The 27,351-nt window shown below is 50.1% G+C and overlaps 2 protein-coding genes across 2 annotated transcripts in view; both read right to left on the minus strand.

Annotated features, from left to right (window-relative positions):
• The window catches only part of Fam53b (family with sequence similarity 53 member B), a 79,150-nt gene extending 69,705 nt beyond the window's left edge, over nucleotides 1–9,445 (minus strand). Inside the window, exons 1-2 of the mRNA XM_026384180.2 lie at nucleotides 9,363–9,445; nucleotides 328–382 (exon numbers count right to left, since the gene is read on the minus strand). Coding sequence (XP_026239965.1) covers nucleotides 328–382; nucleotides 9,363–9,440 — 133 coding nt within the window. The 5' untranslated portion in view covers nucleotides 9,441–9,445. The remainder of the gene's footprint in view (nucleotides 1–327; nucleotides 383–9,362) is intronic.
• Nucleotides 9,446–9,524: 79 nt separating this feature from the next.
• Nucleotides 9,525–27,351, minus strand: part of Eef1akmt2 (EEF1A lysine methyltransferase 2) — a 79,938-nt gene continuing 62,111 nt past the window's right edge. Inside the window, exon 7 of the mRNA XM_026384183.2 lies at nucleotides 9,525–9,609. The gene's annotated coding sequence lies outside the window, so the exon portion shown is untranslated. The remainder of the gene's footprint in view (nucleotides 9,610–27,351) is intronic.

Genomic DNA, 27,351 nt, shown 5'->3' on the forward strand with positions numbered 1-27,351 from the left:
ACAGTTATCACTGGGAAACGGGGCTATACGAGATTTTTACTTTGTATGTTAGCTGTATCTCCTGAATGAAAAAATCACCAAGAATTATAACAATCAGACAGAAACTCTCAATGTTAAGAGATAGACATGATTTGTAAACCACAGCCCAGTTTCTGTCCCCTCACTCAGTCACCCAAACAGCCCCCAGACCTTCCAGCACCACTGGGGATGGAAATACACAGAGGGTCCCCAGGGCTCTTCTGGGACTCATGTGCAGAAAGTGCTTTCAGCATCTCACCTGGCTGTGACAACCAAAGGAGGATGGCCCCTGGCCGTGTGGTTACTCACCCATAATTCCACAAGAGAAAAGGGTAGGTCCTTGACTCATCTTCTTTGGCGTGTGCTGAAAACAACCAGAAAAGCTATTCACTCTTTAAGTCATAAGAAGCGCGTTCACACATGACTCTGCACTGATCTCTTGCTAAAGTCACAATTAAAGGGAAAACTGCCTTTTGCCAGCGTCAGACTAGGGAAAGGAGAAAAGCGTTCCAAGAGACAACATTTGCACGGATCTGGACCTAAACTGTCCCACATCTCCAGCCAGTGATGGATCCATCTGACATGAGGGGATCTCCCCAAATAAGTGATAAGGGGTTGGGGGTACAATGGTAAACAGTAGGACAAACTTCAGTACAGGGCTGGAAGAGGTTGGGAGAGGCAGGGCCTCTCAGCATGGAAGAGCCGAGGGCCCTCTCCCACTGCCAGAACCCCCTTGGAGACAGGAGGGCAGCTCTTCCTGCCATGCTCAAAACCACTGGCCTTTGCTCCACAGGCCGCTCTGCAGCTACAGCACTACAGGCGCCCCTGTCATTCTCATTGGACTGGACCAGAAACTCACTGGTTCCATTTGGTCGCAACCTGAGAGCTATGAACTCTGGCTGCTACATTTTCACAATGGCTTCCCCTTGCACTGTGAGCATCCTCCATCTTCCCTCACAGCCCACAGCTAGCTTCCACTGAACACTGATGGCTACTGTGGAGAACCGGCCAAGGAGGCTGGAAGAGCCCATACCCCTGCACTCGCTCCATGACTACACGACAATCTGAGCATGAAATACTCTGGGAGCTCCTTGTGCTGACATTCAGGTGTGCCTGTTCTAGCTGCTGGTGAGGAAGAGCCCACCCAATCGGCACCTGAAGGAAGTCTGCCTCAAGTATTCCAAAGATTAGGGCTGTAGCTGGGGCTCAGGGGCAGAGCACTTGCCTAGCATGTGTGGTGCACTGGGTCTGATGCTCAGCACCACATAAAAATAAACAAATAAAATAAAGGCATTCTGTCCATCTACAACTACAAAAAAAAATTTTTTTAAAGTATTCCAAAAGACTAACTCCCTCTCTCCCTCATTAATTTGCCCAATAGACAGGAAGTGGCAATCATCCACGTGCAGGCTGTGCTAGGTGCTGACCTTGCCATGGTGTAAGCAGCTAATGGTCCCATACAAATCAGCTCCAGCTCTGAGGGAAGCCCCCAAAACTTCCTCTCCCACCCCCCATGACAAGAACAGGCAAGGCTTCTAGGCTGAGAAGTGGGCAGGAGCCCAGGGCCCAATCCTTGAAGTCCTGGAAGGAGGGTGGGGCTGACTAGGAACACCTGACTCACCCAGATAAGAGAGTGCTTGTCATGAGCTCCCTCACCCATCCCCATCTGCTCCATCCAGGGATCTCCGCACTTAGACACCACTGCATTTATCCCATAGTTTTTCAGTGTCCACCATGACCAGCTTGGGGACACAGAGGTGAAGAAGAGCTCTGCCTCAGGGAGGACACAGTCATGTACACAAGGCTTTACATTACACAGAGATGGGGGGCCTATGCCTGTGTGCTGGGTCGGGGTGCAGTCAGGGCTGGCTTCCTAGAGAAACACCTGAGCTGGCGTTGATCAACCAGAAGAACTTGTGGAGGGCAGCTCTTCCTTCCTGGGTTGACAACAATCCTTACATCATCAGGCTAGCTCACCTTCTTCGATTCCAAGTGATGTGACCCCCTATTCTATAGCCATGCGTGGAAATATCTGGAAAGCATGAAAGAGAGCCACTTAACACTACAGGATGCATAGCTGAAAGCCACACCAAAGTAACCCAATGAAGAGCGGGTGACAAACATAAAAGAGTCTCCCACTGGGCTATGCTACCCTCACAGATGGGACCTAGGCAGGCACCTTGCTCTCAGGGAAAGGGTTCAGAGAAAGAAATGGGGCTTCTCCCCTGCCAGGTGCCAGCCTGCCAAGGGAGACAAGTTCCCAGTATTAGGGAAGCACCCAGGACAAGGACAATAGCCACTGAGGAACCACAATCCCCACCTCCTGTGCTGGACAGGTGGCAGAGCAACCCAGCAGGGAGCCCGCAGAAGTCCACTGCAGGACAGGGACTGTAGCAAGCAGAAGGGAGCACGAAGGCTGTCACAGCCTGTGTGCTTCACTGGTGAGCATGAGCTACAAAAGAAGACTTGGGGCCGACAGACAAAAGCAGGAAGCACCAGAGCAGAGCCCCGCCTTCTTGGTGGGACAACATGGCCTTTAGTTCTAGTAAGCTGGTGTGATCTAGACAGGGGCAGCCCAGGATACTCCTGACCCACACCCGTCCAGGGAACGTGGACACATGAGTGGGTACTACCACGCTGCAAGCAGGCAGAAGGGCTATCGGCTGGTCATGGCCTGCACCAGGAAGCCCTGGCCAGCACACAGGGCTCCAGGATCCCACTCACTCAACAGGAACCTATCAGCATTTGCTACAGATCCCCAGAGCAGCTACCTGTTCCCCAGGCCAGACGAGTGCTCTTACCACTCCAAACACCCCATCCATGCCCCCTGGCACCTAGCATGATGCTCTTGGCCCCTATTTTCCACCTTCCACACAGAACCTTAAGTCATCTTTTTAAAGCAGAGATCAGATCAAGACATTCATTTCTCTCCAACAACTTCCCACAGCAACCAGCATAAAATCCAGGCTACCCCATCTCCCACAGCCCCCCAGGCCCATGTGAGCCAAGCCCATGCCCCCTCACTCCCTCTGCACTCCTCCCCACTCCTGTTGCCAGCTACTGCTACCCCAGGGCCTTTGCACCAGGATCTTTACATGCTCTGTGTCCATAATGTCATGTGGCCTCCTCAGAGGCCCTCCCTGAGCATTCTGGCTAGATCAGTACCCTCCCATCTCAGGCTCCCTCCCCACAGATCTAATGCTGCCAGCAAGACCAGCATGCTTGTCCCACGTGCATTCTCTGCTTTAAAAATGGAGGCCCCTTGGGGGAAGGGGCTGCCTTATTTACCTTATCCCAACACAGGCGGCACTGGGGCTGGGCCTGCCTGCTTGTGCCAGCCTGTCCTGCTTCCACTGCCCACCCACCCTGTGGACAATAGGCCAACAGACATGGAGTTTTTGTAGGGCAGAACCTACTGCCTCTCCAAATCACTAGGCTCCTGAGAAGCTAAGCTCGGTGGGGAAGGAGAGAAAGCACAGCATGGAGAGGCAGGGCCACCAACCAGGCCTGCCCAAGTTCCCCACACCAGCCTCCAACTCCCCACCCAAGGGTGCCAGGGAACCCAGGATGTGTGGCACTGAGACATCACAGCCTAGAAGAACGAATCTCCACTTCTCCTCGGCCTGCCATGAATCCCTGCCATGTCCTCCCCACTGCCCTGACCCTCCACACTCTTCTCCACCAGCCAGCCATCTGTCATCGCCCCAGGGAGCACGTCTCAGTGTAAGCTGGCTGGAGATGGCCTCTGTGGCTTATGAACGAGGGACCCTACCAGTTTTGTGCTAGACCTCCAGGTGGGATGGGACCCTGTCTTGCTTTCTCAGCCCTCTCTGTGAGGCAAAGCCAACGCAGTCGGGCCAAAACACCCCATTTCTGCAGGTGTGGGGCCCTGGCAGATCCTGACCACTGGTGGGTGTCCCTGGAAGTCCCTGCATGTTGACCAGAGCCTCTCTAATCCTATCTACCCAGAATGTGATAACATGAAGGGCGCCATTCCTACAGTCAGCCAGTCTCACCCTCAGCTCCTCGGATCCCACAGGGCAGGAGGGAGGAAAGCAGATCACCGTGCACTGAGGCCCACCAGCCCCAAGGTAATGGTGCCCCTGGAAGCTTCACAGACTCCCGTATCTACACAGAAGTGCTCCCAAGCTCTGGCTGAGGTATGCAGTGAAGGCAAGCAAAGAGCATGTGTCCCCTTCTGTACCCCTTCCTCTACCATGTCTCTGTTCCCCAACCCACCCAGGAAAGGGCCTGTCCTGTGAGCCTCCTTACACAGAAGACAAGAGCTTTGGAATCAGAACCTCTCAGGAAAGGCAAAAGCTAGAAATGAAATCAAGGCTTGTGAGCCATCTGTCCAACTAAAGAAAGAGACCCTGCCTTAAAAAAAGACACAATTAAGGCTCCAAACGAGGAACTGGCCTATGCAGAAAACTCTAGGCCTTATCCATGGTTCTTTGCAATTTTTTTCTGAAGGTTATGGACCATAGCAACTGAATCACTTTTTCCTTATCCTGACATAGTGTACAGGGAGCAGCTCACACCCATGCATGGGGGTGGGGGTGGGGAGCGGGGTGAATAGAAGAGCACCCATGCCTCCAAAACAGAACCCACGAGACTATGAAAGACTAGAAAGCAGAGATGCAGGCCCAAGAAGACAGAAAGAAACTGAGAAGGGAACAGCATCCTGTGACTCTCAAAGATGCTGATGGTCATCTGGTACCCCTGACTCCAAGGCTCTGGGGATACCTAGGCTAGAGGGCCCTAGGGTTCCTCTGCTAGTCCAAGGTGAAAGGCACCAAGCTTTCTCAGACTTGCTGAGTACTTCTGAGTCCAAACCTCAGTCAGAGCAAGTACCTAGCCATGGCATCCTAACCTGACACGTGCAGAAGGAAGCACCTGATCAGCCCCTCCCAAAAACTGGAGTGGGTCATTAAGGGGAGAGTCAAGTAGCCCAGAACCGCACACTGCCCTGTCCAGGAGCGGCCACTTGCCAGCTCCCTCTAGTCTCCAGACTTTAGAGAGAGCTGGGAGACAAGGCCAGGACTTGCCAAGGGAGATGGTCATTCTGGAAACAAGAGAACAAGCCCTTGTCCTACGCATGGGCGTGCGGGAAGGAGTTGGGGGAGCACAGCGCTGCAGGGTCAAATGTCTGGGCTCCCTTCCAGTGGCAGCAGCTAATCTTAGACTAGGAAAAGAAAGAGCATGAATGACCGACAAGAGCAACCAGGCAGAGTAGGGAAGGAGAACCGACAGCCATGGCTGCCGACCATCCAAGCTAAGCCAGTGTGGACACAGCTGCGCCCTTGGGCAGTCTCTCCCAGGTACATGGCCCCTGTGCCTGCAAAGGGAAAATGCTCAACGCTTCTCAGTGCTTTTTCTCGTTTTCCTACACTGTTCTCTAGAGTAGGGATAGTCACGTTGTCACCAACATTTCGTTTTTTGAAAAGGAGAATGAAAGAGCCATTAGGAGGGCCATAGGAGGGCAGGGATGAGGCTGTCCTCTGGCTCCTCACCAGGTCCCAGGGTGGCACCTGCAGGCTCTCCTCGGGCACGCCATGACACCCAGGGCTCGAAGACCCTTGTGACTTTCCCCTGAGGCCTCAGACTTTCTGTGTTCCCTGCTGACCAGCTCAGGGTCAGGGTGGGGCAACACCTCAGGTGCCTGCTCCTGGATTCAAGTGGCCTGTGCCTGCACATTTCCCAGCCTCCCCAGAATCATGTTTTCTTTTTAATTTTATTTAATTGATTTATTCAGATGGTACCAGGCCTCGATCTCTCTTTTTTCCAGTACTGGGTACTGAACTCAGGGCTTCCTACATGCCAAGCAATGCTTTATCACTAAGCCCCACCTCCAACCCTTTTTACTTTGAGACAGGGTCTTGCTAAGTTGCTAAGGCAGGCCTTGAACTTAAGATCCTCCTGCCTTGGGCCTCCCTAGTAACTGAAATTATAGGCACTTGTCATTGCGTCTGGCTTCTTTTTTAATCTTAAACCTCCACTTCTGCTACCACCTTGGTCTGATTAGAAAACAAAAGAATTATTTCCCATCTTTCCTGTTGTTATTTTGAAGCTATGACAGGGATGATGTACTTGTCTAGGAAGCTAAAGCAAACCCCTTGGCCTGCCTCTTAGCTTTGTGGGCTGCTCACAGCAAATAATGGCACTGGGTGACCTCACATTCTGTCTCCTGAGGTCATTACTAGAAAGATTACTTGGGGCCTTTCTTTAGTAACCTCCCCTGAGGCAACCACAGCCTCCAGAGCCAGGCTGGGCGCATGAGGAAGGTGCTGAGTAGAGCTAAGGGACTTGAGGTCTGTCCTGGTGCCCTGCTCACAAGCTGATGCTCTGGACCCTGCCCTGAGCTCTCTGAGCCAGTTTCCTGCCTATGTAAGGGACAGAGATGGATGCACCTCTGCCCCTCTGCAGAGAGGCATGCAGCTTAGACCTCTGAGCACTACCCCAGGTGCTCCCCATGCCTTCCTGTGGGTGCACAGTGGGCTTCCATTTGCCCCACCAGCAGCACTGGGCCAGGCCTGGAACGTGACAACAGTCAACCTGCAGGCCATCAACCAGCCCACAGATGCAAAGGGCCCTCTCCAAAAGGGCCGTTCCCACACTGACCTGCCATCTGGAGTCAAGAGGAGGAGGAGGAAAAGGCGGGGAGACAGATGGGCCCACAGCACTTGCCAGGTGGTTCTGGGCCCAGATCAGTCAATAATAAGTAGCAGCAGAAAGAAGGACATCCATCAGGAAGGGGAGAGGGTCGGGAAGAAAACAAAGACCCTACTCTGGAAGATGTGTTCGTTGCTGGCTCGCTCCCGAGAACCTGCCTGCTTCCCCAACCTTTTTTCTTTCTGTTCTGAAAAGATGAGTTTTCCTTCCCAGGCTGGGGCTGAGAGGCCAAGCTCCCCCTGGCAGCGGCTCTGGCCACATCCCTGGAAGGGCAGCTCAACTGACCTCAGCCCGTGTGCCTGGGAAACAGCTCTGGCCAGTACCAGTTACCTCCCATGAAGGGACTGCACACAGTGGCAGCCTCAGAGATTGACAGCGCAGCTGAACCCAGGAAGGGCACCTCCCTCAGGGCAGCTCCAGGGCCCCTTGCCCTGAGCTACTCCTTCCTGTCCATAGGCTACTCCTCCCATCAGAGCTACTCTAGAAGCCTGTTCAGACTCCTACCAAGAAGAATGTCACCACCAACAAAAATGGAGCCACTCAGCTGTGAGTGAGCTGCAGCCAAAGGACCACAAACCCCACCTGCTCAGAAGCCACAGGCAGCACTCATCACTCGACAGTCACTGTGTACCTCCTGGCACCAGGCCTGGCTCTAGTCACTGAGACTCAGCAACAAGCAAAAGAGACACATGTCCTGCTTTACAAAACTCCCATTCCAAGCTTGGGGAGTCGCTCAGACAACAAGAAGACCAACAGTAAACTGCTAAAAAGTGGTAAGTGCTGCAGAGGGAACACAGACAGGAAAGGGATACCAGAAAGTACCTGTGGAAAGGGTGAGGAAGCAGGGAGTAAGGACAGGATTAAATTTTAAGCTGAGTATCCAGAGAAGGGAGGAAGGGAGTAGGGGGAGAGAAGGAGAGAGTCCTGCTAAGTGGGGAGAGTTCCAGGCTGTGGAAGACGTGCAAAGGTCCCGGGGCAGGTATACTTGTCCTATCTGAAACAGAAGGCCAGTGTGGCTTGGGTGGAGTGAGTGGGAAGGGCAGCAGGGACGAGGTCAGAGTAGTCATGGAGAACAAGACTGCAAAGGCCTTTGGCATTTGCTCAGCATGAGATAGAAAGACAGTGGAAGGTTCTGAACAGAGACTGGCATTTTCTCTGGCAGCTGGGTAGAGAACAGGTGAAAAGAGCCAAAAGTAGGAGCCCAATTACCACAATAATCCAAATGAGAAAGGATGGCACGTGGGGTAAGCGTGATGGCATTGGGGCTGGTAAACAGTGATCAAACTGCAGGTTGGACCACCATGAGGCTCGACCTGCCACAATGGCCAAGCGTTTGCGTCTAGCAAACACTATAGGTGCAGGTCTCTGCCCTACTCCAGCCACACCAGAGACCCAAGGAAGAACCACAAAAGTTGGCAGCTACATGAGAGGCCTGGCACGGGGCAAGAAGGGCTGGGCTGCATGGAGGGGTGAGGTAGTTACTGCCCTGCTCTGGGTCTGTAAAATGAGCAGGCAGGACCCTACAGTGTATAAGCCCTTTCTGCTCACCCTTGAAGACTGTGTCAAGCATCCTTTTCTGCAGGGTTTCCCTGGCGTGCTACAGTCAAGCCAGCCCTCCTCCACACTTTGTGGGGTTTCAGTTATGAGGTACCATTAATGGGGTCCCGAAGGGTCCCTGTATTAATGTCTGTCCAAGCTACCTTACCCCTGAGGCAGGTAGCTGCTCAAGGACGAGAAGGGCACAACCCTCCTCTGGGTTATGCTGGTTCCTGAATTCCTCCAGCCCGTGTCCGTCATGCCACAGGTGCCGTGAAGGCTGTGGAATGCATGCAGGTCTCAGTGGCACTCCTGAGCCAGGGCTCAGTACCTCGGCCTATCTGCTCTGAGTACAGTCTTCCTTGACAGAAGACTAGGACAGGGGCTGCTGAGGGTGCTCAGTGTCAGGGCTCAGGAGGGGTATTAGGTGACATGACTCTGGGTCGGCCAGACCCTTGCTGACCATGAAAGCTGCAGCGAGTTCTGAGGACTTAGCCAACAGCAAAACTCCTCGAAAGTGCTCATGGCTGAGCATGACTTCCCCCTCTGCAGGGGAGTAGCCCCCACTTAGGAACTGGGCTTGGAGTGGGGCTGGCTCCAGGACTTGGCTCACAGCCTAAGGTCAAATAACCTGCTGCTTCTCCGCCCAACTACCACCATCTAGGAGGGTAACCAGAGGGTGGCTGTCACTGCGCCTGCCACCTTGACTGCTTTCTTTCTTCTTCATCTCCCATTCCTGACATCCCTGCCTCACTCTTTGGAGGTACAGTCTCTTCTTGGCCCCACTCAGACACCACCCTCCTTCTGGAAGTGCCCCACCTTGCCAGTGGAGACAGAAGGAAAGCTGGACCCAGTCTGACAGGGTGCCAAACCCTGTCTGGCACCTTACCAGGTAACTGCCCCCTCCTCTCTCACAAGAGGAGCTCTCATCTGAGCCAGGCCACTTCCTCCCTGGAAGCAGGCTGCCACTCTCTGAGCTCTTGTGCCCTATGGCCACAGGCTGGAACTTCTCACGGAACTCTACTCTCAGGTACTCTGAACCCAGTTAGCCATGCCTGGATGTCCCACCCACAGCCCACCTGCACCTCAGACCTCAAAGAAGGTCATCAAAGTAACAATGCTCACTAGGTCCTCACCAGTTCAGGGCTGAAGGTCCTGCATGCTATGGAGTCAGTTCCCTGGTTGGCAAGGCTTCTCCTCAGGATCATCACCATGGTAAGGACCTCAGGCACTGGGCTGCATCCCAGAGTAGGCACAAGCCATCTTCAGGTGGGCAGACCTGGGCAGCCTTGATGCCTGGGCAACCCCAGGGGAAGGACATCAGCAGAAAGAGTTCCCCATCAGCCTCTCACCCTTGGAATGGGGCTGAGTACAGCCAACTCCCTGGAAAGACAAAAGACAGGAAAAGAGGTTCAAGACCAGGAAGACTAGGGCCCTTAAAGAGTAGCGCCCCGCTCCCATCACCACTGTTGCTGAGGATCCCTTTGGAACAGAACCACCTTCTTAGTAAAGGAGCTGTACTCTCTCTAGAAGGGCCAAGGCCCAGAGTCACCATCTCAGAGCCTCCCCCTCCCAGTGGCAGCCTTGGGGCACCCCAAAGTCAAAGTCCTGCTGGTTAGAACAACAAATTTAGTCCAGCTGAATAATACCTTAAGATCTATCTCAGGGTCTATGATCCCTGCAGCGTGTTTGAGGTGTGTGACATCTTACCACTGAGTTGGCTCTATAGGCAGCTTAGTGTACACCAGGACAAGTCAGGAGAGGCTGAGGGTCAGAACACATCTGACCTCATATCCAATACTCAACTCAGGCAACCATCTGGCAGCAGGGCACCCACAGTTGGCATGTAGGCTCCCTTCTCCACCAGCTAAGAACACCAGCCATTAAAGACAAGGCTCCCATCTTTGGCGTGCGACCTTTCAATACCAACATATCTGCAACACTGGGGGCCTGGTATCTTTGTCCACTTCCCCTGAATAAACCAAACCCAGTGACCTTCCACACTAAAAGGAATCTCTTGGCATGGCCATCTGGCAGCCTGTCAACACCCCCCCACACACACTCCCATCATTTCCCACGAAGGAAATGGAGGAAGAGCATAGCCTTCAGGTCTGGTTTGAAAAACTGCACCTTACAATTGACTTGTCTGATCTCATTTCCCCAACCCACCCTTCCGTGGTTAAACCTTTAAAGAACATCATATGGAATCAAGGCATCCAAATATCACCATCAAAAACTAAAAACTAATGATGGTGATAGTAATAAATAAATAGAAAGGCAACTCCTAATGTGTAATTAAAAACACACTGCTCTACCCAGGAAAATGTTTTAGAATCTGCTGCTCTGTGTAAAAATTAATTGCACACTGGCATTTACTTGCCATCCAGATTGTAAATCATATTTTCCTGTTTACTTCGATTAGACTTTACAGTGGGTGTTATTGAGATTGCTCAATTACAGGCCAGCTGGCAAGCACAGGAAAATTACCTTCTACTGTTCTTCGAAAACAAGGTTCATCCAAAGTGCAAAAGCAGGGAATGGGTGGGAATCAATACACTTTCAAAGCTTGACTGTTCAGGAAGGAAGGACCAGGGTTTGCAGGCTCCCGGCTGCACTAGGAGACCTGATGCATGGGTTCAGTACCACAACAACCTACAAGCAGTGCATCCTCACCAGGTGTCATCTGTTCAAGGAGAGAATTCCAGACCACTCCCTTGAGCTCCGGCCAAACAGCTGAGCCAGAGATACCCACTGGTCCCCAGGATGCTTGGTTTAGGAGAGGGCCAAGAGAGGTACACTAGGCTCATCCTTCTAAGAGGACCTTTGTGCCACCTTAGTGGCAGAGGTCTGATAGTTGCCATTATCTTTCTGGGTGTAAGCCTCAATTCAGTTCTAGGGCAGCCAACTACAAGCACAAAGTCTGGGAGATGACCGGTCCTCCACCTCCTACCACTCATTTCTTTTTTCTTTTGTTTTTTGGTGGTGGGGGGACAGGTACCGGAGAATGAACTCAGGGGCATCTGACCACTGAGCCACATCCCCAGCCCTATTTTGTATTTTATTTAGAGACACAGGGTCTCGCTGAGTTGTTAGCACCTGGCTTTTGCTGAGGCTGGCTTTGAACTCGCAATCCTCCTGCCTCGGCCTCCCAAGCCAGTGCGATTACATGCATGCACCACAGTGCCTGGCACCCATTTCTGGACTTTAGTAGTTATAAGTTCAAGTTCTGAATCAAAGCACACCTGATTCAGTTCCCAGCTCCTGCAATGTACTGAGCAATCTTTTGTCAACTGACTTGCTCTGTGCCTCAGTTTCCCTCTCTGTGAAATGGAGAAAACTGTGCCTGCTTCATAAGGTTACTGAATCCTATGGAAGTAGAACTCAAGCACTCTGCTCAGTGGCCAGAGACAGCAGCTACTACTTCAGTTTAATGAAGCAGCCTGTGAGTTCAGAGCCTGTTTTCAGCAAAGACACTCAGGCAGTCATCCTCTCAAATTTGTTTGAATTCCATCAAGAGGGGCCTGGCTATATTACGGCTCATCCCTCTGGTAAAACAGTGGGAAGCCGGTAAGAATGATGCTGGTGAGTGTTGCCATGGAAACTCATCAGTCCATCCGGACACAGCTCCACACAAAGCAGGAAGCTGGAATGAGGCAGCAATGGGGCCTCCAATCTCTCACCAGCTCCATCCCCACCAGAGCTCCTATAAGGGACCAGGGTGGCAGAGGCAGCACTAGGGGTGATATGTACCTCAGCACCATAAGCTCCTGGGTACCTGGGGGTCAGCAACAACTGCAGGCCCTGTAGGAAGTATGTATGACCACATCCCTTCCTTGGGGGTTCTGGGACGGAGTACTAAGAAGAAAGCACTACATACAGGCAAGGCAGTGGGAGGGGCGCTGCAGTGGGGCTGGAAGAGACCCCCTGCACAGAAGCCTAGGACACACATCACTGCCACAAGAGACCAAGAATGCAGACAATCTAGATGCCCAGCCAGAAGGGACTGGTTAAATAAATAACAGTGTAGTTAAGTAAAGGAATAGCATGTGGCCTTCCAAAAAGTATCAATAACGCAGTCAGGACCCAATGTGGGAGCGGTGTGCGTGGAGGGCAGAGGGTCAAAGAGCTGAAGAGACAGATCCAAGCAGACCACAAGCTCTGAAAATGGCTCTGAATGCAGACCTTACCCTGCAGCCATGGGGGTTCCTGAAGGCTCCATCTGCTGGAAGACAGTGAGGTTTTCTGCCCCCTTCACAACACCTAAGACAGTGCCTTACACAGGATAAAAGCCCAAAACACATTTCTGGAATTGGGCTATGACACAGTGACTTTTGAAATAGTCTGGGCATGTGCTCAGACCTGGTGAGGCTAATCCAGACCAGCAGAGCCTGGTGCAATCTGGAATTCCCTGAGAGTCCTTGCATCTGTGGCATAGGCCTGGCCAGCTTCAATGGGGAATACCAGCGCCTGTCCTATCCTGTCAAGAGACTTAGACCAGGGTAGGAACAGGGACAGGGTCTTTCCAGGGAGAAGCCAGAGTTTGGCCTTGGAAGACAATGATGACTAGGTGGTGCTGGGAAGGAGGGAGGAGAAGCCTGACACAGCCCTCCACAGGCAGCCTCCCAGCACCCCCTGCTTTGCCCGATGGCTTTCTCTGAGCCTGTATTGAGTACAGCTTCTCTCCACTAAGCACAGGCATAGTCTGGAGGTGGTGTGTTCCCAGGAGTTCATGTGTTCAAAACTTGGTTCCCCATGAAACAAGATTAAGAGACAGGGTATCTTTCATAGGTGGGGCTCAGTGGGAGGTTCTTACGTCTTTTAACATGTGCTGCCCTCTGGAAGAAATTAATACAGGTCTTGGGGGACCCAAGTTTATATTCTCAAGGGAGCTGGTATGAAAGAATAAGCCTGGCCAATTCCCAGCCACCCTGGCTTTTTGTCTCGCCCTGTGATATCTCCCTCTTGCATACACTGTGATGCCGTTTACCATGAGGTCCTCACCAAAACTGAGCTGATGCTGGCACCATGCCTTTGAACCCAAGAACTGTGAGCTAAATAAACCTCTGATCTTTATAAGGTTACCCAGCCCCTGACATTTCATTATAATAGCAGAAAAGGGACTGATGCAAGCACCCACTATGTATCAAGTGCTTTAAACACTTTAGCTTTAAGGCAGTTCCAATTATCCCCACTTTATAGTCATTCAAAGTATCTTACCAGAATCTGGTTCAAAGCTAGGATTTGAGTCCTAATGAACTAACTCCCAGGTCCGTGCTCCCTCTATATCCCAAATGCACTCTTTAGGAGCCTGGGGGGTGTAGCTCAGTAGTAAAGTGCTTTCCTAGCCTGTACAAGGCCCTGGATCCAATTTCCTATCCCACAAACAAATAAACAAAAATCCTATACACTGGGTTTGATTCTCAGCCCCGCAAATAAATAAATAAATAAAACAAAGGTCCAATGGACCAGTGCCTCACACACGCTAGGCAAGTGCTCTATCACTGAACCCCAGCCCAAAAGGAACTATTAATACACACAAGAATTTGGACAAACCTCCAAAGAATATGCTGAGCAAAAAAAGCCAACCCCCAAACGTTAATTATTGTACGATTAATTTATATCACATTCTCGAACTCAGAAAATCACAGAACTGGAGAACAGATAAGTGGTTGTCAGGAGTTAGGAATGGGAATGTGGCTACAAGACCACAAGAAGGGTCCTTGTAGAGATGAAATGGTCCATATTTTGACAGTGTGGGGCTCAATCTCGTGATCATACTTGTTTTGCAAAATGTTACTACTGGTGTGAAATGCGTAAAGGGTACTACATATCTCTCTGCTTTATTTCCTACAACTGTACAAATGTAAAACGAACTCAAAATATTTAAATAAACTTGTCAAAACTCACAGAACTAAACAGCACAAGAGTACATATAAACTGTACTATATGTAAATTAAAAAAAAGGAAAAAGCCCCCTGCCTGCACCAGGGTGACGACATGCCGAGGAGGGGAGGCCAGGTAGGCTGTAGAAGCTGGCAGCCCTGCCTGGCCTTCGCCTTGACCTCGTGGCTTGACTTCAGCTTTCTCATCTCTAAAGTGGCAACAATAACACCTTTGCCTGCGAACTGCTGGGAGATTCAAATAACAAAATTCACAGAAAAGAGCTCTGCACAGGGAAGGACCCAGACACCGGTGTCTGTTCCCCTCCAGGCAAAGAACATCTGTGGGCAGCAACTCCCACCTGCCCACACCACCCTGGATCTCTTCCTCAGTTCCCTAGGTCTGTATTTAAATCTCCTATTATCACTTCCCAGGCCCCATGTTCTCCTTCACCTCTCAGATGTGACTTTCTGGGAGTCTCCCACCCTGATTCTACACACCTCTGGGGCTGCCCAGTGTCACAGGGAGGAACTCCCCTTAACGGGCCCCTCAACTTGAACATAGGGACACAGTCCCCACTCATTGACTCGTTTTGACCAGAATTTCCACTGAAGAAGCAAACCCAAAGTTAGACTTCCCACTGATCCCTGATCCTACTCTATGACCACACTCATAGTCCCTGGGTACAGATATGGTGGCGGGGGAACCTAGCCACTGACAATCCTGACCCCAAAAGTGCATCTTCACAACAGCCCAAGCTCCCTAGCACGGTGCCCAAAGCAAAACCTACAGGGCAAGAGGAAGACACACGTGTGGGCAGTGGCTACCCCTCAATGAGAAGCCCAGAGCCAGCGCCACGGCAGGCTGCTTCAGCGCCCAGCCCCATCTCTGTGTGCACTCCCACAGCTGCACTGCAGGCCACAGCCTCCAACTTCACACCCCTGGCATCAAGCACAGACCAGGCTTTTACTTCACCTTCACATTCCTGAGAATGGGCATTGCTATCAGCAGTGTTACCACTTTCCAGATGAGAAGACTGAGGCCCCAAGAAAATAAATTATTTGCCCAGTACCTTACAGCCTTCTCTCTCTAACAACATGGGGAAGAGACGGCTTTGCTCTTTCTCCTTCCTACGCTGTTCTTGTTTTTGTTCTGCAGTCTTCACAAGCCCTCCTGTGTTTGTGACCCTTCACACGGCTACAAGATGGCTGTGGTCTGCGTGTCGGCTTCTGGAGAATGGTGCATACGCGCGGGAAGAGAAGTGCAGGGTAAAGGAATTACCATGAGGAAGCTCTGCAAACTCTACAGCTCTGCATGAATCTTAAGACAAGAGGAGTTCACGCACGGAAGGCTTCTAGAATGCATCTTGAAGAGCTTAAAAAGAAACCGAAACTTCTCCTTCCTTTGGTGTCTTTATTTAGCCTGAACTACTCAACCATGTTGGCTTTACAGAAGAATGTCTCACTGCCTTAAAAACAGGACTCTGACCAAAACCTAAACGTGACCTTGGCCTCCAACAGTGATTTTCCTGAGAGCTCTGGCTGGAGCAGGTTGCTGCTCTCAGAGCTCCCATTTCCCCCTCCCATTAAGCAAAGGAAATGGGAGGAAAATAGCAATTGCACAAGGTCTTTGTGAAGGCCTCACGCACTTTGAAACTTTCACAACATCAGTTGTCTGTGTAACAAAAGTCATCTGTAGATAGGATCTAGAAACACACAGGGAAGGCCTCTGTCCATGGGTCACACTGTCTTCTACCAAAGGCTGTGACAAACCAAGAGTATCCTACAGTCAAGCCCCCAGCCATGAGGGAATTCAATCCATCTGGGAGGCCCTTCCCTTGCTCTCTGTGCAACTAAGTCACCTGAGTTGGAGGGATGAAGTGAAAAGCTGCCTGGGAACTTTATCCAGAGCTGCGCTTCTCCAGACAAAGCTGACACTGGAAAGACAGGCTGCAATTCCAGCCAGAAAACAGAGAATATGCGTTTCCCACTATAACAAACACGTCACTAACTCCCTCGGCCCAGGATCCTGGCCACAATCTTAAGATTACTGATCAAAGACAGAAAAACAGAGACATCCTTCCCCCCAAAAAAACTCTTTAGTCAATATTTTAATATTAAGGACATGCTCAATACTCATTTAAGGAAACTCCAGAATAGAGGCAGCATTCAGGAAAAAAAGAAAGAAAGAAAAAAAAAAAAAGCCAAACCTTTCTCTTTAACATTTTTCTAATTCTTCTTGGTCTCTATATGCAGGAAATAATGGGTAACACCAAACATATCTTTCAACAGAGAGAATCTGCATCCTCAGAGTCTCCAGAAGGGCTCTGTGGTTATCCCATTTTACATGAGGAAACTAAGGCCCAGGCCAACAGTCACCCAGTTGTGAGCAAGGCACCAAAACTCAACCCACATCTGCTGAACACCAAAAGCTACATCTGAGCCACTAGATCCTTCTGCTCCAACATCTGTGTTTCATAAATATCCTACAAGCACATATTTGATTTCTCACATTAAATGGTCAAACCCTGAAACACAGACACTGAGTTTGCAATACACCCCTCTTGAATGCAGCTCATCCTGAGTGCCTCTAGGCCAAACATCAGCCTTGCAGAACTTAACACTGAAACATAGTACCCAGGGTCCTACTGCGGGCAGATGAGGAGGCGTCTTGGACAAAGTGGGAGTGGGACACAGAACCTTCACTTTCCAACCTGAACTGCACAGATGTTGGGCTAAGTTGGGCCCACACAGAAAGTACACTGTCACCCATGAAACTCAGGGTGCTCCCAGGCCTGGAGGTCCAAAACAGTATCACAAGTATCACAATGGAACACTGGGGGTGATACAGGAGACCAATAAGCTCTGTAAGAACCACTGTAGACAGGAGGGTCACCAGGTTTCGCATCTGCCACCCACTCAGAAGTCACATCCTGACCTCAGCTCACACTGGAGGGAGTCACACTGCTAGTTGCAACTCCTGATGGAATCTGTGTCCATCCACCCCCATTTTCCCTGGGTCTGTCTCCCACTGTATGTCCACCACAGCCCACCTGTCCTTCTCTCACTTAGAACACATTTCTTAAGTGTTTGGGACAGGGCTCTGCCTGCCACCTGGGCAGAGTAAGTGTGACCCTGTGGCAGTCACCCTCTGGTCTCAGCAGGGAGCCTGCCACAGCAAGAGCCTTATCATGTCTATCTGCTAAGTCAGTAACAAAACTAGGGAAGAACATGGGACTTCAAGCCCAGAGTTGTCTTCCCAGCTCAATCTCAGAAGAGCTGTAGGACCCTGAATGGGCTACATAGCCTACTAAGCTCCTTTCCTTCCTCTGTGATATATAAGAAGTTATCCTTGTTCTGCTGACCTCAGAACTAAGAAGGTTAAGGAGGTAATGCCTTGTAAGGTGGGGGCACTACAGAAACGTCTCCAGAAATTGAAAACCTTAGGTGAGCACAATTCCTAGCACAGAGTAGCTACTTACTAAACTTACAGACTAGCATGAGCTGTTGGAGACCAGGAACATGCTTTTGAGTCTCTGAGCACCTCACTCCAGGGACTGGATGCCAGACATTCAGGAGGTGAGACACCCTCCTGCTGCATTCATAAAGCACCTGCTGTCCTTCGATAAAGAGGGGGTATACTCTTCCCATCTCTGTCCCTCGCTCTTAGAATAAGGCATGTCTTTGTCAGTGTTTCCCTTTAATTGGTACGAATCCCTAGCCTAGTCCTTCAGGTAATCAAAGGCCATGAGAGGCCCACATTTGGGGAATGACTGCCAGTCCCCTGGCATGACTAGAAAAGGACCTGGCCTGTGCCCCTTGCTGAACAAAGTATCCCAGTCTCCTGTGTGGGTCTCTCTTAATGGAGGAGGAAACACACACACACACACTCACACACACACACAAAAAAAAAAAAAAAACGGCAAAATGAACTGCTCAATTAAATCAGGACTCTATTCTCCAGTACTTTCTGTGTCATTCTCACAGTGTTGTGGGGATTTTCTGTTTTTTTAAGCAATAACATTCTGAAAGGAGGGAAGGAATGACATTATTCAGGGACATAAAAGTGCTGAGATCCAGAGCCAAAGCAAATCTGAACATGGGAACAAGACAGCCCATGTCGTTTCTCGAAACTGAAGCCAACTGCATGCATGACTTGTCAAGAACTCATTTATCAATGAAAGATAACTGAAAGATGAGTTTCCTACAAGCCTCCCGTAATTCTTGCTATCATATGTGTCATTTTAGCCCACCAAACACTGAGAGAGAAGAGCTTGCTACAGATTAGAATTTGCTGAACAAACTCAAAAGGAAGGAAATAGGGGGACAAGAGGCGAAGAGAACTAATACTTACTGAGTGGGCACAGAGCTAGACACTGCCTTCTCCTCCAAACCAGGGTGAGGGAAAGAATGGGCAGAGAACCAGAGATGGGGAGAGGACAGCAAGGGGCCCCAAAGATAATCTACTGTAATGTTAAGCCACTTAATCCTAAAACAACCATGACCTGTTCTTCAGTCAGACCTATTTACAAGCATACTGAATTTAACCTACCATGATAAAAACCAAGGGATGAGGGATAAAATAATTAAAAACAAACAGAGAATCCCAAACAAGAGGCTGAGTGGCCTGTGCTAACAGAAAAAGACTTAGAAGGCGTGAGTTCCGACCCTAGCAAGGCTACTGGCCGACTCCATCCAATCTGCCAAGTCACTTCCCTTCTTAGGCCTGGTTCCCGGGCCCACTAAATGGGAAGCTGGGCAGACAAGCTCTGTTTCTGACTTTTAAGAATCTAAGTGTAGCCACATCTCACTGTATGGCTCTGACCAAGTCACTACACCTCTTTGAGCCTCAGTTTCCTACCTGTCACATGCAAATGGGAGCCCCAAGCCTGCTCTGGAGCAACTGCTATGGTTGCCTGTACTCAGGCCAGCCTTCTTGGTCCCGCTCAAACCTGATCTGCAGTGTTGAAGGTCCCAGGAAACTACACAACAGCAAAGCTAAATCATCCATTGCTGCCACAGTGGCATTTGCAATCAGCTGAGTCAGAGCAGGAGGCAGCCAGACCTGACCCTTGGATCTGCCAGCAATGGGCAGGGTGGGAAGGGAGGTAGGCCTGTGGAGCCAGCAGCTGTCTTATGTAGCTGAGGTGGGGGTGAAGGCTGTACCTGCAAGTTCAAGTTAGTAACATTCCGAGTTAGAGGAGAGTCAGGAAGTTAGCCATTGACCAGTTTTAACACCTTCATCTCCCATCTCCCAGGACAAGAATCTGCTCTTCCTTTACAGAACACCTATGGACCAACAGGGCACTCAGACAGCAACACCTCTCCCCATGCAGGACCACCCACCCCAGCCCAGGCTACATCAGGCCTTCCTACCAGTGTCGTTCCAATCACTCTGTAGGCAGGGGAAAGCATTTCTGTTGGTAGCCGCAGCTACATGACAATGCTATTCTCACAGAAGCCCCAGGGCCACTGTATGGAGGGAAACCAATCACCCAGCAGCTGGCACTTAGGACACAGATGGAAGGGCACTGATCTCTTTATCTCAGAGACCTGGGGACCAGCAGCCCCAACACATTGGTCCAAAACAGTATCACAATTATCACACCGGAACACTGAAGGTGATGCAGGAAACCAATAAGCTCTGTAAGAACCACTATAGACAGGAGGGTCACCAGGTTTCGCATCTGACACCCACTCAGAAGTCACATCTTGACCTCAGCTCACACTTCAGGACTTCCCCCTCCTGATCTTGAGTCAAACCTCCCAATCTATTTCAGAGAGTCTGGTACAGAAATTAATCAAACAAGTTAATCACAAGTGAAACCTCTGCCTTCTCCCCTCTGCCCCACATCACTGTTCAAGTTCAAGAATACCATCATCTGCCAAAACAAAACTGGAGAGACTCAGAGCTGCCTGTCAGGTCTGTCATGTGACAAGTACACCCAAACTCAATGGCACCTCTCAGGTCACACTGCCGAAGCCATCCATCTGGTCCTTACTAGCAGGGAAGACACTGGATGACAGCATCTACTCCAGTAAGACACCCCCAACTCAGCTGCAGCCCCACACAGGAAGCGTCTCTATGTGTAGGAGCAGCCATCTGTCTGTGGACATACCCAGACAGCATGACTTTCTCTTTAGACAGAGAAAAAGACTCTTGCTAAGGGTTTCACTGTGTGCTAATTCAAAGCTAAGTCCAGGCACTGGGCTCTAAGTTACTTCAAACAGGCCATGAAATTAATATAAAAACTGGTGGAAGAAGATGCTCTTTGGATGGTGAGCTCCTTTACTTTTTGGCAGGGGGCAGGGGTGGGCAGGAAGAAGGGTACATTGTTTACAAATTCTTTTCTACTTCCTTTGAGCACTCAGGATTATGGTGGGGTGGAAGACACAAACATACACTAGCCACAGTTCTGCTCCCATGGAGGAGAGAAGTGACTGATGCACGAATGAGATAAAAAGTACGTATGAGGCTGGGGGTGTGGCTCAAGCGGTAGCGCGCTCGCCTGGCATGCACGGGCACTGGGTTCAATCCTCAGCACCACATAAAAATAAAATAAAGATGTTGTGTCCACCGAAAACTGATATTAAAAAATTCATTCCCTCCCTCTCTCTCTCTCTCTCTCTCTCTCTCTCTCTAAAAAAAAAAAAAAAAGGACGGCAGAATGTACCCAGAGGCAGGGTGCACCCTTAACAAACAGCATAACACAGCTAGGCCCTTTAAAGAACAGAAATTTCACAGGGTGTACACAGGGTGGCTTTGGTGGTCTTCTTGCACCCTCGCAGGTCCTTCCTGCATCCCTGCAGGTCCTCTGCTGGGGCTCACTTCAATTATTAGTAAGGTACTGAAACATTAGCTAGGGCTGTGATACAAGTGCAGAGCCCAACACGTGCCCAGAAGAGGCAACCACACCCAGGAGGCACCCACAATGGATGTGGCCTGAGAGTCAGAGTCAGGGCAGAAGCCTCTGAGCCATACTGACCACAGGCCCGGGCCAGCCTCACTCTGAGAGCCTATACTCAGACCTGGGCCCTTCTGCAGAGAGGTCCTCAATGGAGGCAGCTAAGGAAGAAAACAGTTTCCTCCAAGAGTCAGCAGAACCCAACTGAAAAGTCACTTGCATTTCACAAAGAGAAACAAGTCAACCTCAAGATGAGCAAGCAATATCTGCCCCAGAGTCCTTGTGCCATTGTCACCATCTTACCACTCTCTCCTTGAACCACAGAAGCCTCAATTGCCAAATGTGTCTGTCCTTCAGCAGTAATGCTCAGGTGTAAGGTATGTGCCATTTCACAGACCCAAGATGGGAAGCACCAGACTACCCACTAGGAGGAGCAGGATGAATGGATACTGGGACACTCATGCGGCTTTGCAAGAGGCCAAAAGAGCGCCATGGGCTCCAGTGGGATGATCTCCCAGGGCGTGAGAAGGGAGGAGGAAAGACCAGAAGAGTGGGCGGGGAAGCTCCCTCTGGGGAGAAACTAAATAACTACTTATACTAATGATACCTCAGTCTTTGGAAAGATACAAAGAAACTTCTCGGTTGACTTCAGGGAAGGAAAATAGGTGGCAGAGAAAGAAATGACAGGAGACTCCTTAAGAATTAACTTTTTGTGTCACATGCAGGTATTAACTTGTACCAAAAAACAGGCAATATTTTTTAGGAACCAATTAATATAAACTACAGATGTTGACACAGATGGGCTTGCTCCTGCGTGGATTATCTCTGGAGGAGAAACAAGAAAATAGAAGCAGGAGTTCCTCCAGAGAGGGGAGGCACTGCGCAGAGGGACAGGACCGGGAAAGAGTTCCTCACTGCTGTGTCCGTGCACAAACTGCCTGTGACTTTAAAGCCATTTGGACACACAGATTGCTGTATTCCTCCAAGCACCCCATGCTGTTTCTGGCTTTTATTCCTCATTCACATCTTGTGCTCCATCTTCCCTTGCCACCTCTCAGCCTCCTTGACCTCTAGATTACCGTCAAGTTCATATGGCCTCCTCAAGAGGCCTTTCCTATGCCACACACCAACCCAGGCCTTCTACTTCTGGGCAACTCAGAGCTTGAATCAGAGGTGTCTGTGAGCATATGGAGGGCACAAACCCCACCTTAGTCCCTCGAGTCCCCAGTATCTGACATGAAGAGCTACTCAGGAAATGTCTCTGAACACAAAACAGTCACCACACTAAGTCAACTTCCTTGCTGCCAAAAAGTGCTGAAATCTCTCTTGCTTTGGGGGTTTCCCACAGCTGTGAAAATTGAGTTGTTAACACTAATTCAAAGCCTCGCACCTCCTGATCCTCAGAGGGGCAGGGCTCGGAGCTGTCTGGGTTCCACAGCAGAGAGCACAACAGTTATGCTCAGTGGCTAGCAGACTGTCGCAGGCACAAAGTCCCCACTTCTGATACTGCTCACACCTCCTGAGGGACCTGCAAACTCTCATCCGAGCCACAATGGCAAGGGTGGCAGGCGGCCCTGCTCAACTCATCATGGGCAAACCTTGAGTCCAGAGCCCCTCTACGCTGGCTTTGTTTCCTGTGCTCTGCTTTTAGAGGAAAGAGTCTAGGTGCAGGGCCAGCTCTGGACCAGGCAGAGCCTGCTGGGTGCAGGCCTCCACAGCTCTGCTGGAGCTAACAGGCCCAAGGGCCTGGGAGCTGCCACAGAGCATAAGGAGGGTCAAGGGGCAGAACTGTCCCAGGAGTCAAATATGCGCTTGATGCCGTGTTCTTCAGAACAGACTTTTATAGAAAATAAGTGTTTTCTCAGTGACTTGACTGCCACAGGCAGATCCTCGGCACACCCTGTGTTGTACTGCTTCCTCATTATTTCCCCCTGGTATCACAGTCCTGCCCCAAGTCCAACCCTCTCTGGGCTGGCTGTGCTAGGGACCCAGGGAGGGAGACAGAGGTTCATAGTCAAGTTCACAAAAACACCAAATGCTCAAATAAGTCTACCACAAGGCATAATAGGTATCAAAATAAGTTCCAAGGGCAGAGGAGTGAGGCTGGGGATGCAGCTCCATGGTAGAGCACTTGCCTAGGATGCACAGGACCATGGGCCAACCTCTAGCAACACAGGAAAAAGGTGGGAGTGGGAGGAGTAAACACAGAACCCAAGAAGGGAGGTACAGATCTGAGATTTCCTGGAGGTGACAGGAGTGCTGGACCTTCACAGATGGGTAGGAGCAGATTAGCCAGAGTTAGGGTTAAAACATTGTAAAAGGAAGGCACTGAGTTGTCGGACCCTCCAGCCAGCTGCAGCGGAGCTGGGAGTTGAGATCTCAGCTCCTGGTAGAAGAGCCCCACGATTCCCAAATAGGTGTGGCAGCACAATGACCAGCCAATACCAGCACCCCTCGCAAGGCCAAATACAGAGATCTGCCATACCAAGAAGCCTCAAGCACCCTCTCCTGGCCCTCCACACCCTTCTCCTAACTCCAAACCCGGCCACCTCTCCCCTTTGTCAGAGAGAACACCAGGAAAACTGACTGCAAGGGTCAAAGCTGGTAGCTTACTTAGCTGAACAGTCTGGTAACCCAGGGGATCCTGACAGAGGTTCCCAAACCTCTTCCTTCCATAAAATGGCAGCATAAGAGTGCAAAGTTGCAAAACAGTTTTCTACTTCCCAGGATACCAACTGCTGCCCCTTGCCGACCACCCAGCTAACCCAGAATGCCAATACAATGTGACAATTGTGCTCTCCTATGGGGAAGGGAGTGGCCACACAAGGCCCCATGTGAGAATGTCACGGACTCCAGAGCTACAAATATGTGCCCAAGGCATGTGCAGAGCACGCGCTCCCCACGTGTTTCTGTGGCTATGAAAGCACAAGGGCCATCGTGCTAAAGCTGCCCGGGGCTGGGAGCGAGAAAGGCAACAGCAGGGCCAGGAAAACAGCAGAGGCTCCACTCAAACCACCACTGACTCAGTGTCTCCTAGTTTTTGAGGAGCAGGAATGGAAGGAGGTTAGACTCCTCTACAAAACACAACCAAGAGGAGACTGCAAGGCTAGGCAAAGATGGTGACTGCTCAATACCAGCAGCTAGGCCACCTGAAGCAAAGACACAAGGCCAAGAATGATTTCACATTCCCTCTGGACAAAAGAAAAAAAACTAAGTGCAACCAATCTTTGCAGGCGGCTAACCACCCCTAGCAACCTAGATCCGACCACTGGCTGACCCTAGATGAACTTACTCCTGGCTCTGGGTCTCAGTTTCCCCAGTTGCCACAAAGTCTCTTCGACTTCCAAAAGGCCTGACCAGGCCCATTCATTGCCAGGTACAAGAAGAAGAGATAAAAGAATTGATTCTGGGGATGTTGGTGTCCAAGTTGTCACTACTACATGGAGAAAATGACAAAGGGAGCCCAGTCTGGGAACTGATGGCAGCCAGCAGGAAATCATGGGAAACACTCTGGAGGGCTGGGGAGCCCAGTATACCCACGCCAGTCTTTTTGGTTGAACCCTACCACAGCCTCTTCAGTAAGAAGAGGTCAAACAAATCTGAGAAACCAAGGCTCAAAATTAAAACTAACCAAGGTCACCTCCTTTGGCAACCAGGGTCCAGATAAGGAAGGGGAAGGGGTTACCAATGAATGGTAGGTGGTGAACAGAAGAGAAAGAATAGCCAAAAGATAGGGAATAAAAGTCTGAAGACAAACAGCACCCAAGAAAACATCTGGCTGGAAAACAAAATTATCTCTGAGCATCTAGGTTTCCAAGAAAGTCTTGAATATGTGCACCACTGCACAGCAGAACCATCAAAGGAAAGACGGGTCACAAGCCAGGCAGCCAAGACCCATGCAGACCAGCCTGCACCTCTGCTGGGCACATACTGGCCCCTCTGGCACCTGCCTGAACAAAATGGTTTTAACATAGTAGTTCCCCAAGTGTGATTCCCAAACCACCACCAGCAGCAGCAGCAGCACATGGAAACTCATTAGGTACATAAAATTTCAGTCCCCACTCAGGCCAGGAAACTCTCAGTGTGCCACCAGCACACCGAGTGTGAAAACCTCCAGTTGTCTGTTGCCTCCCTGAGTTTATAATCCACTGTGTCAAGAGTATTTGGTCCCAGAACCAGGCATCTGAGGACACAATTTGCAGACGAGAAAAGTAGGACCCATAAAGGTGGTCTCTTGCAAAAGCTAAGAAGTCAATAAAGGGTAGGAGGCCTACGGTCCACTCCTGCACTTCCTCTAGGCCAGGCCCTGTGACTAGATCGAGATGACCTAGTCTTTGTTCTTAAGGAATTCCCAACAGTCCTAGAATACACTCAAAACGACACAGGCATCCTCAGGGCCTTCGGGCCTCTTGCACAGAATCAGGGCTGGCTTAGAGGAAGTGCAGGGGTGCACTAACCCTGAAGGCCAGAATGGATACAGCAGTGTAGGAGGAGGAAGCAGATGGGGGAAGCCATGTTTCTGCCACAAATCAGCAGAGGCAGGAACGACTCTCAGGCAATGTGATTTATGGCCCACATAATTCTCAACTTCAGCAAAAAATTCAAAATGTCATCAGGAAGCCCAAAAGTTGACTGTGTACTGAAATATGTGTGATAATCAGAAGGAAAAGTGTACAGAATGCTTACAATAAGAGAAGAAAAAAACAGGGTTCAGGGAAAAAGGGAATTGGAAGCGGTGACTATGATTAAATGTGTAAGAAAATCTGAAGAGAAAAACTGAATTCTTGGAAAACATGTATGACCATTTGGAGAATCTTTTCTTTACTTCCACTTGCTTCACCAAGCCTCTGCTGAAAAGAATAAGCTAGAAGACTCTGAGAAGCATGTTTAATTGACCCCAAGCAATCTTCCTCTTTCCCCAGCAGAAGTTATCTACTTGATAATGGCAGCTGGACTGCCTGTCAAGAGAAGTTAAAGACAAAATTCTCTGTTAACAAAAATCCCATAGCATCTATTAAAATCATAGATTCTTTTTAGACTGAGAATATTAAACTGCACAAAGTGCCTCAGTGACTTTATGGAGAAGGACCTTCAGGCCCCGGTTACTCCGCATCACAGGGTAACCTGGAACAGACGCTGGGGCAGAAGGGCTCTGGGCCAAGACTGGCCTCTGAGACTTAAAGAACACATTTGGAATTTTCTGGAGTTCCTGTTAGCAGTTACTGTGGAGGCATTCTGATTTCTCAGAGCTTCAGCTTAGAACAGCTAGCAGGATTATAGAGGCAATGACCTTGACACTAGAAACAGTGACCTGGACATTTCCACTAGTAACTGCCATTCATCCCAGCTCATCCAGCACCAAGTAACCTAGAGAGCCAAAAGTTTGAATCTGTCTTCTGAATGTCTCCACCACTCCAGGAAACTCAAATGCAAACGCCTTCTAGGGCCACACAAAGGCCAGAACTACAATGGCATGCAGAAGATGTGGCCAGTCTACAGTGGACATCTTTGTCTACACCCAACTCTGAGGAAAAGAGGGTCCAAACTAACGTTAAAACTCTTTTGTCGTTTGTGAAGAGAAGTCAAAATCTAGACTTCTTTATATAATCACCTGATTTTTAAATGTTATGAGGAAATTCAAAGAGCATTATTGAACCAAACAAAACCAAATCTGAGGACCACACCTGGATCCTAGCCCACCCGCATACAAACTCTGGGCTGAAAGTAGACCCATGAAACCCCAATTCTTGGGCAGGCCCACCACCATGTGCTGGAGAAATGGTTGACTTTGTCCCTTTGCAAGGCTATGGCATCATGTAGAGCAGATGGGGTCTGGGGTCTGCCCCCTCTGGCCTCTCCCACAAGGGGGATGGAGGAAGGAAAGGGTTCCATGCCAAATACTTTAAGCAAATGCAAGTAAACTCAGCAGATGGGAAGACAATCCTGGCTCCCTGACACTCCAGACGGCCAGTTCTGGTCGGGTCATCACGAACAGAACAGCTGCTTCCTCGCTCACCACTGCACAGAACAGAGGATGCTGTTTTGATGACTTCTGTGCAAGATATAGAAACAAGAGGGGAGTTTCCTGCCTTTTATTTCAAAATAGCTCAGGACAAACGAAGACTTCTTGTACCATAACAACACATTCAAAGGGAAAGTTCGATGGCTTTCTTAAATGTCACCCCACAGAGAGCAACCTACTTATCTGCCCACAGGCCAGGATAAAAATGTGACCGAAGAACCCACCCAGAAGAGCAAGAGATTTCTCTTTCAAAGAGCAGCTTGGTGCACAACTGGGACAAAACTGGGTAGGAGAAAAACTTTGGAGCAGAGGAAAGCTG

This window comes from Urocitellus parryii, chromosome 5 (genome assembly GCF_045843805.1).
Source record: "Urocitellus parryii isolate mUroPar1 chromosome 5, mUroPar1.hap1, whole genome shotgun sequence".
NCBI classification, from domain to species: Eukaryota; Metazoa; Chordata; class Mammalia; order Rodentia; family Sciuridae; genus Urocitellus; species Urocitellus parryii.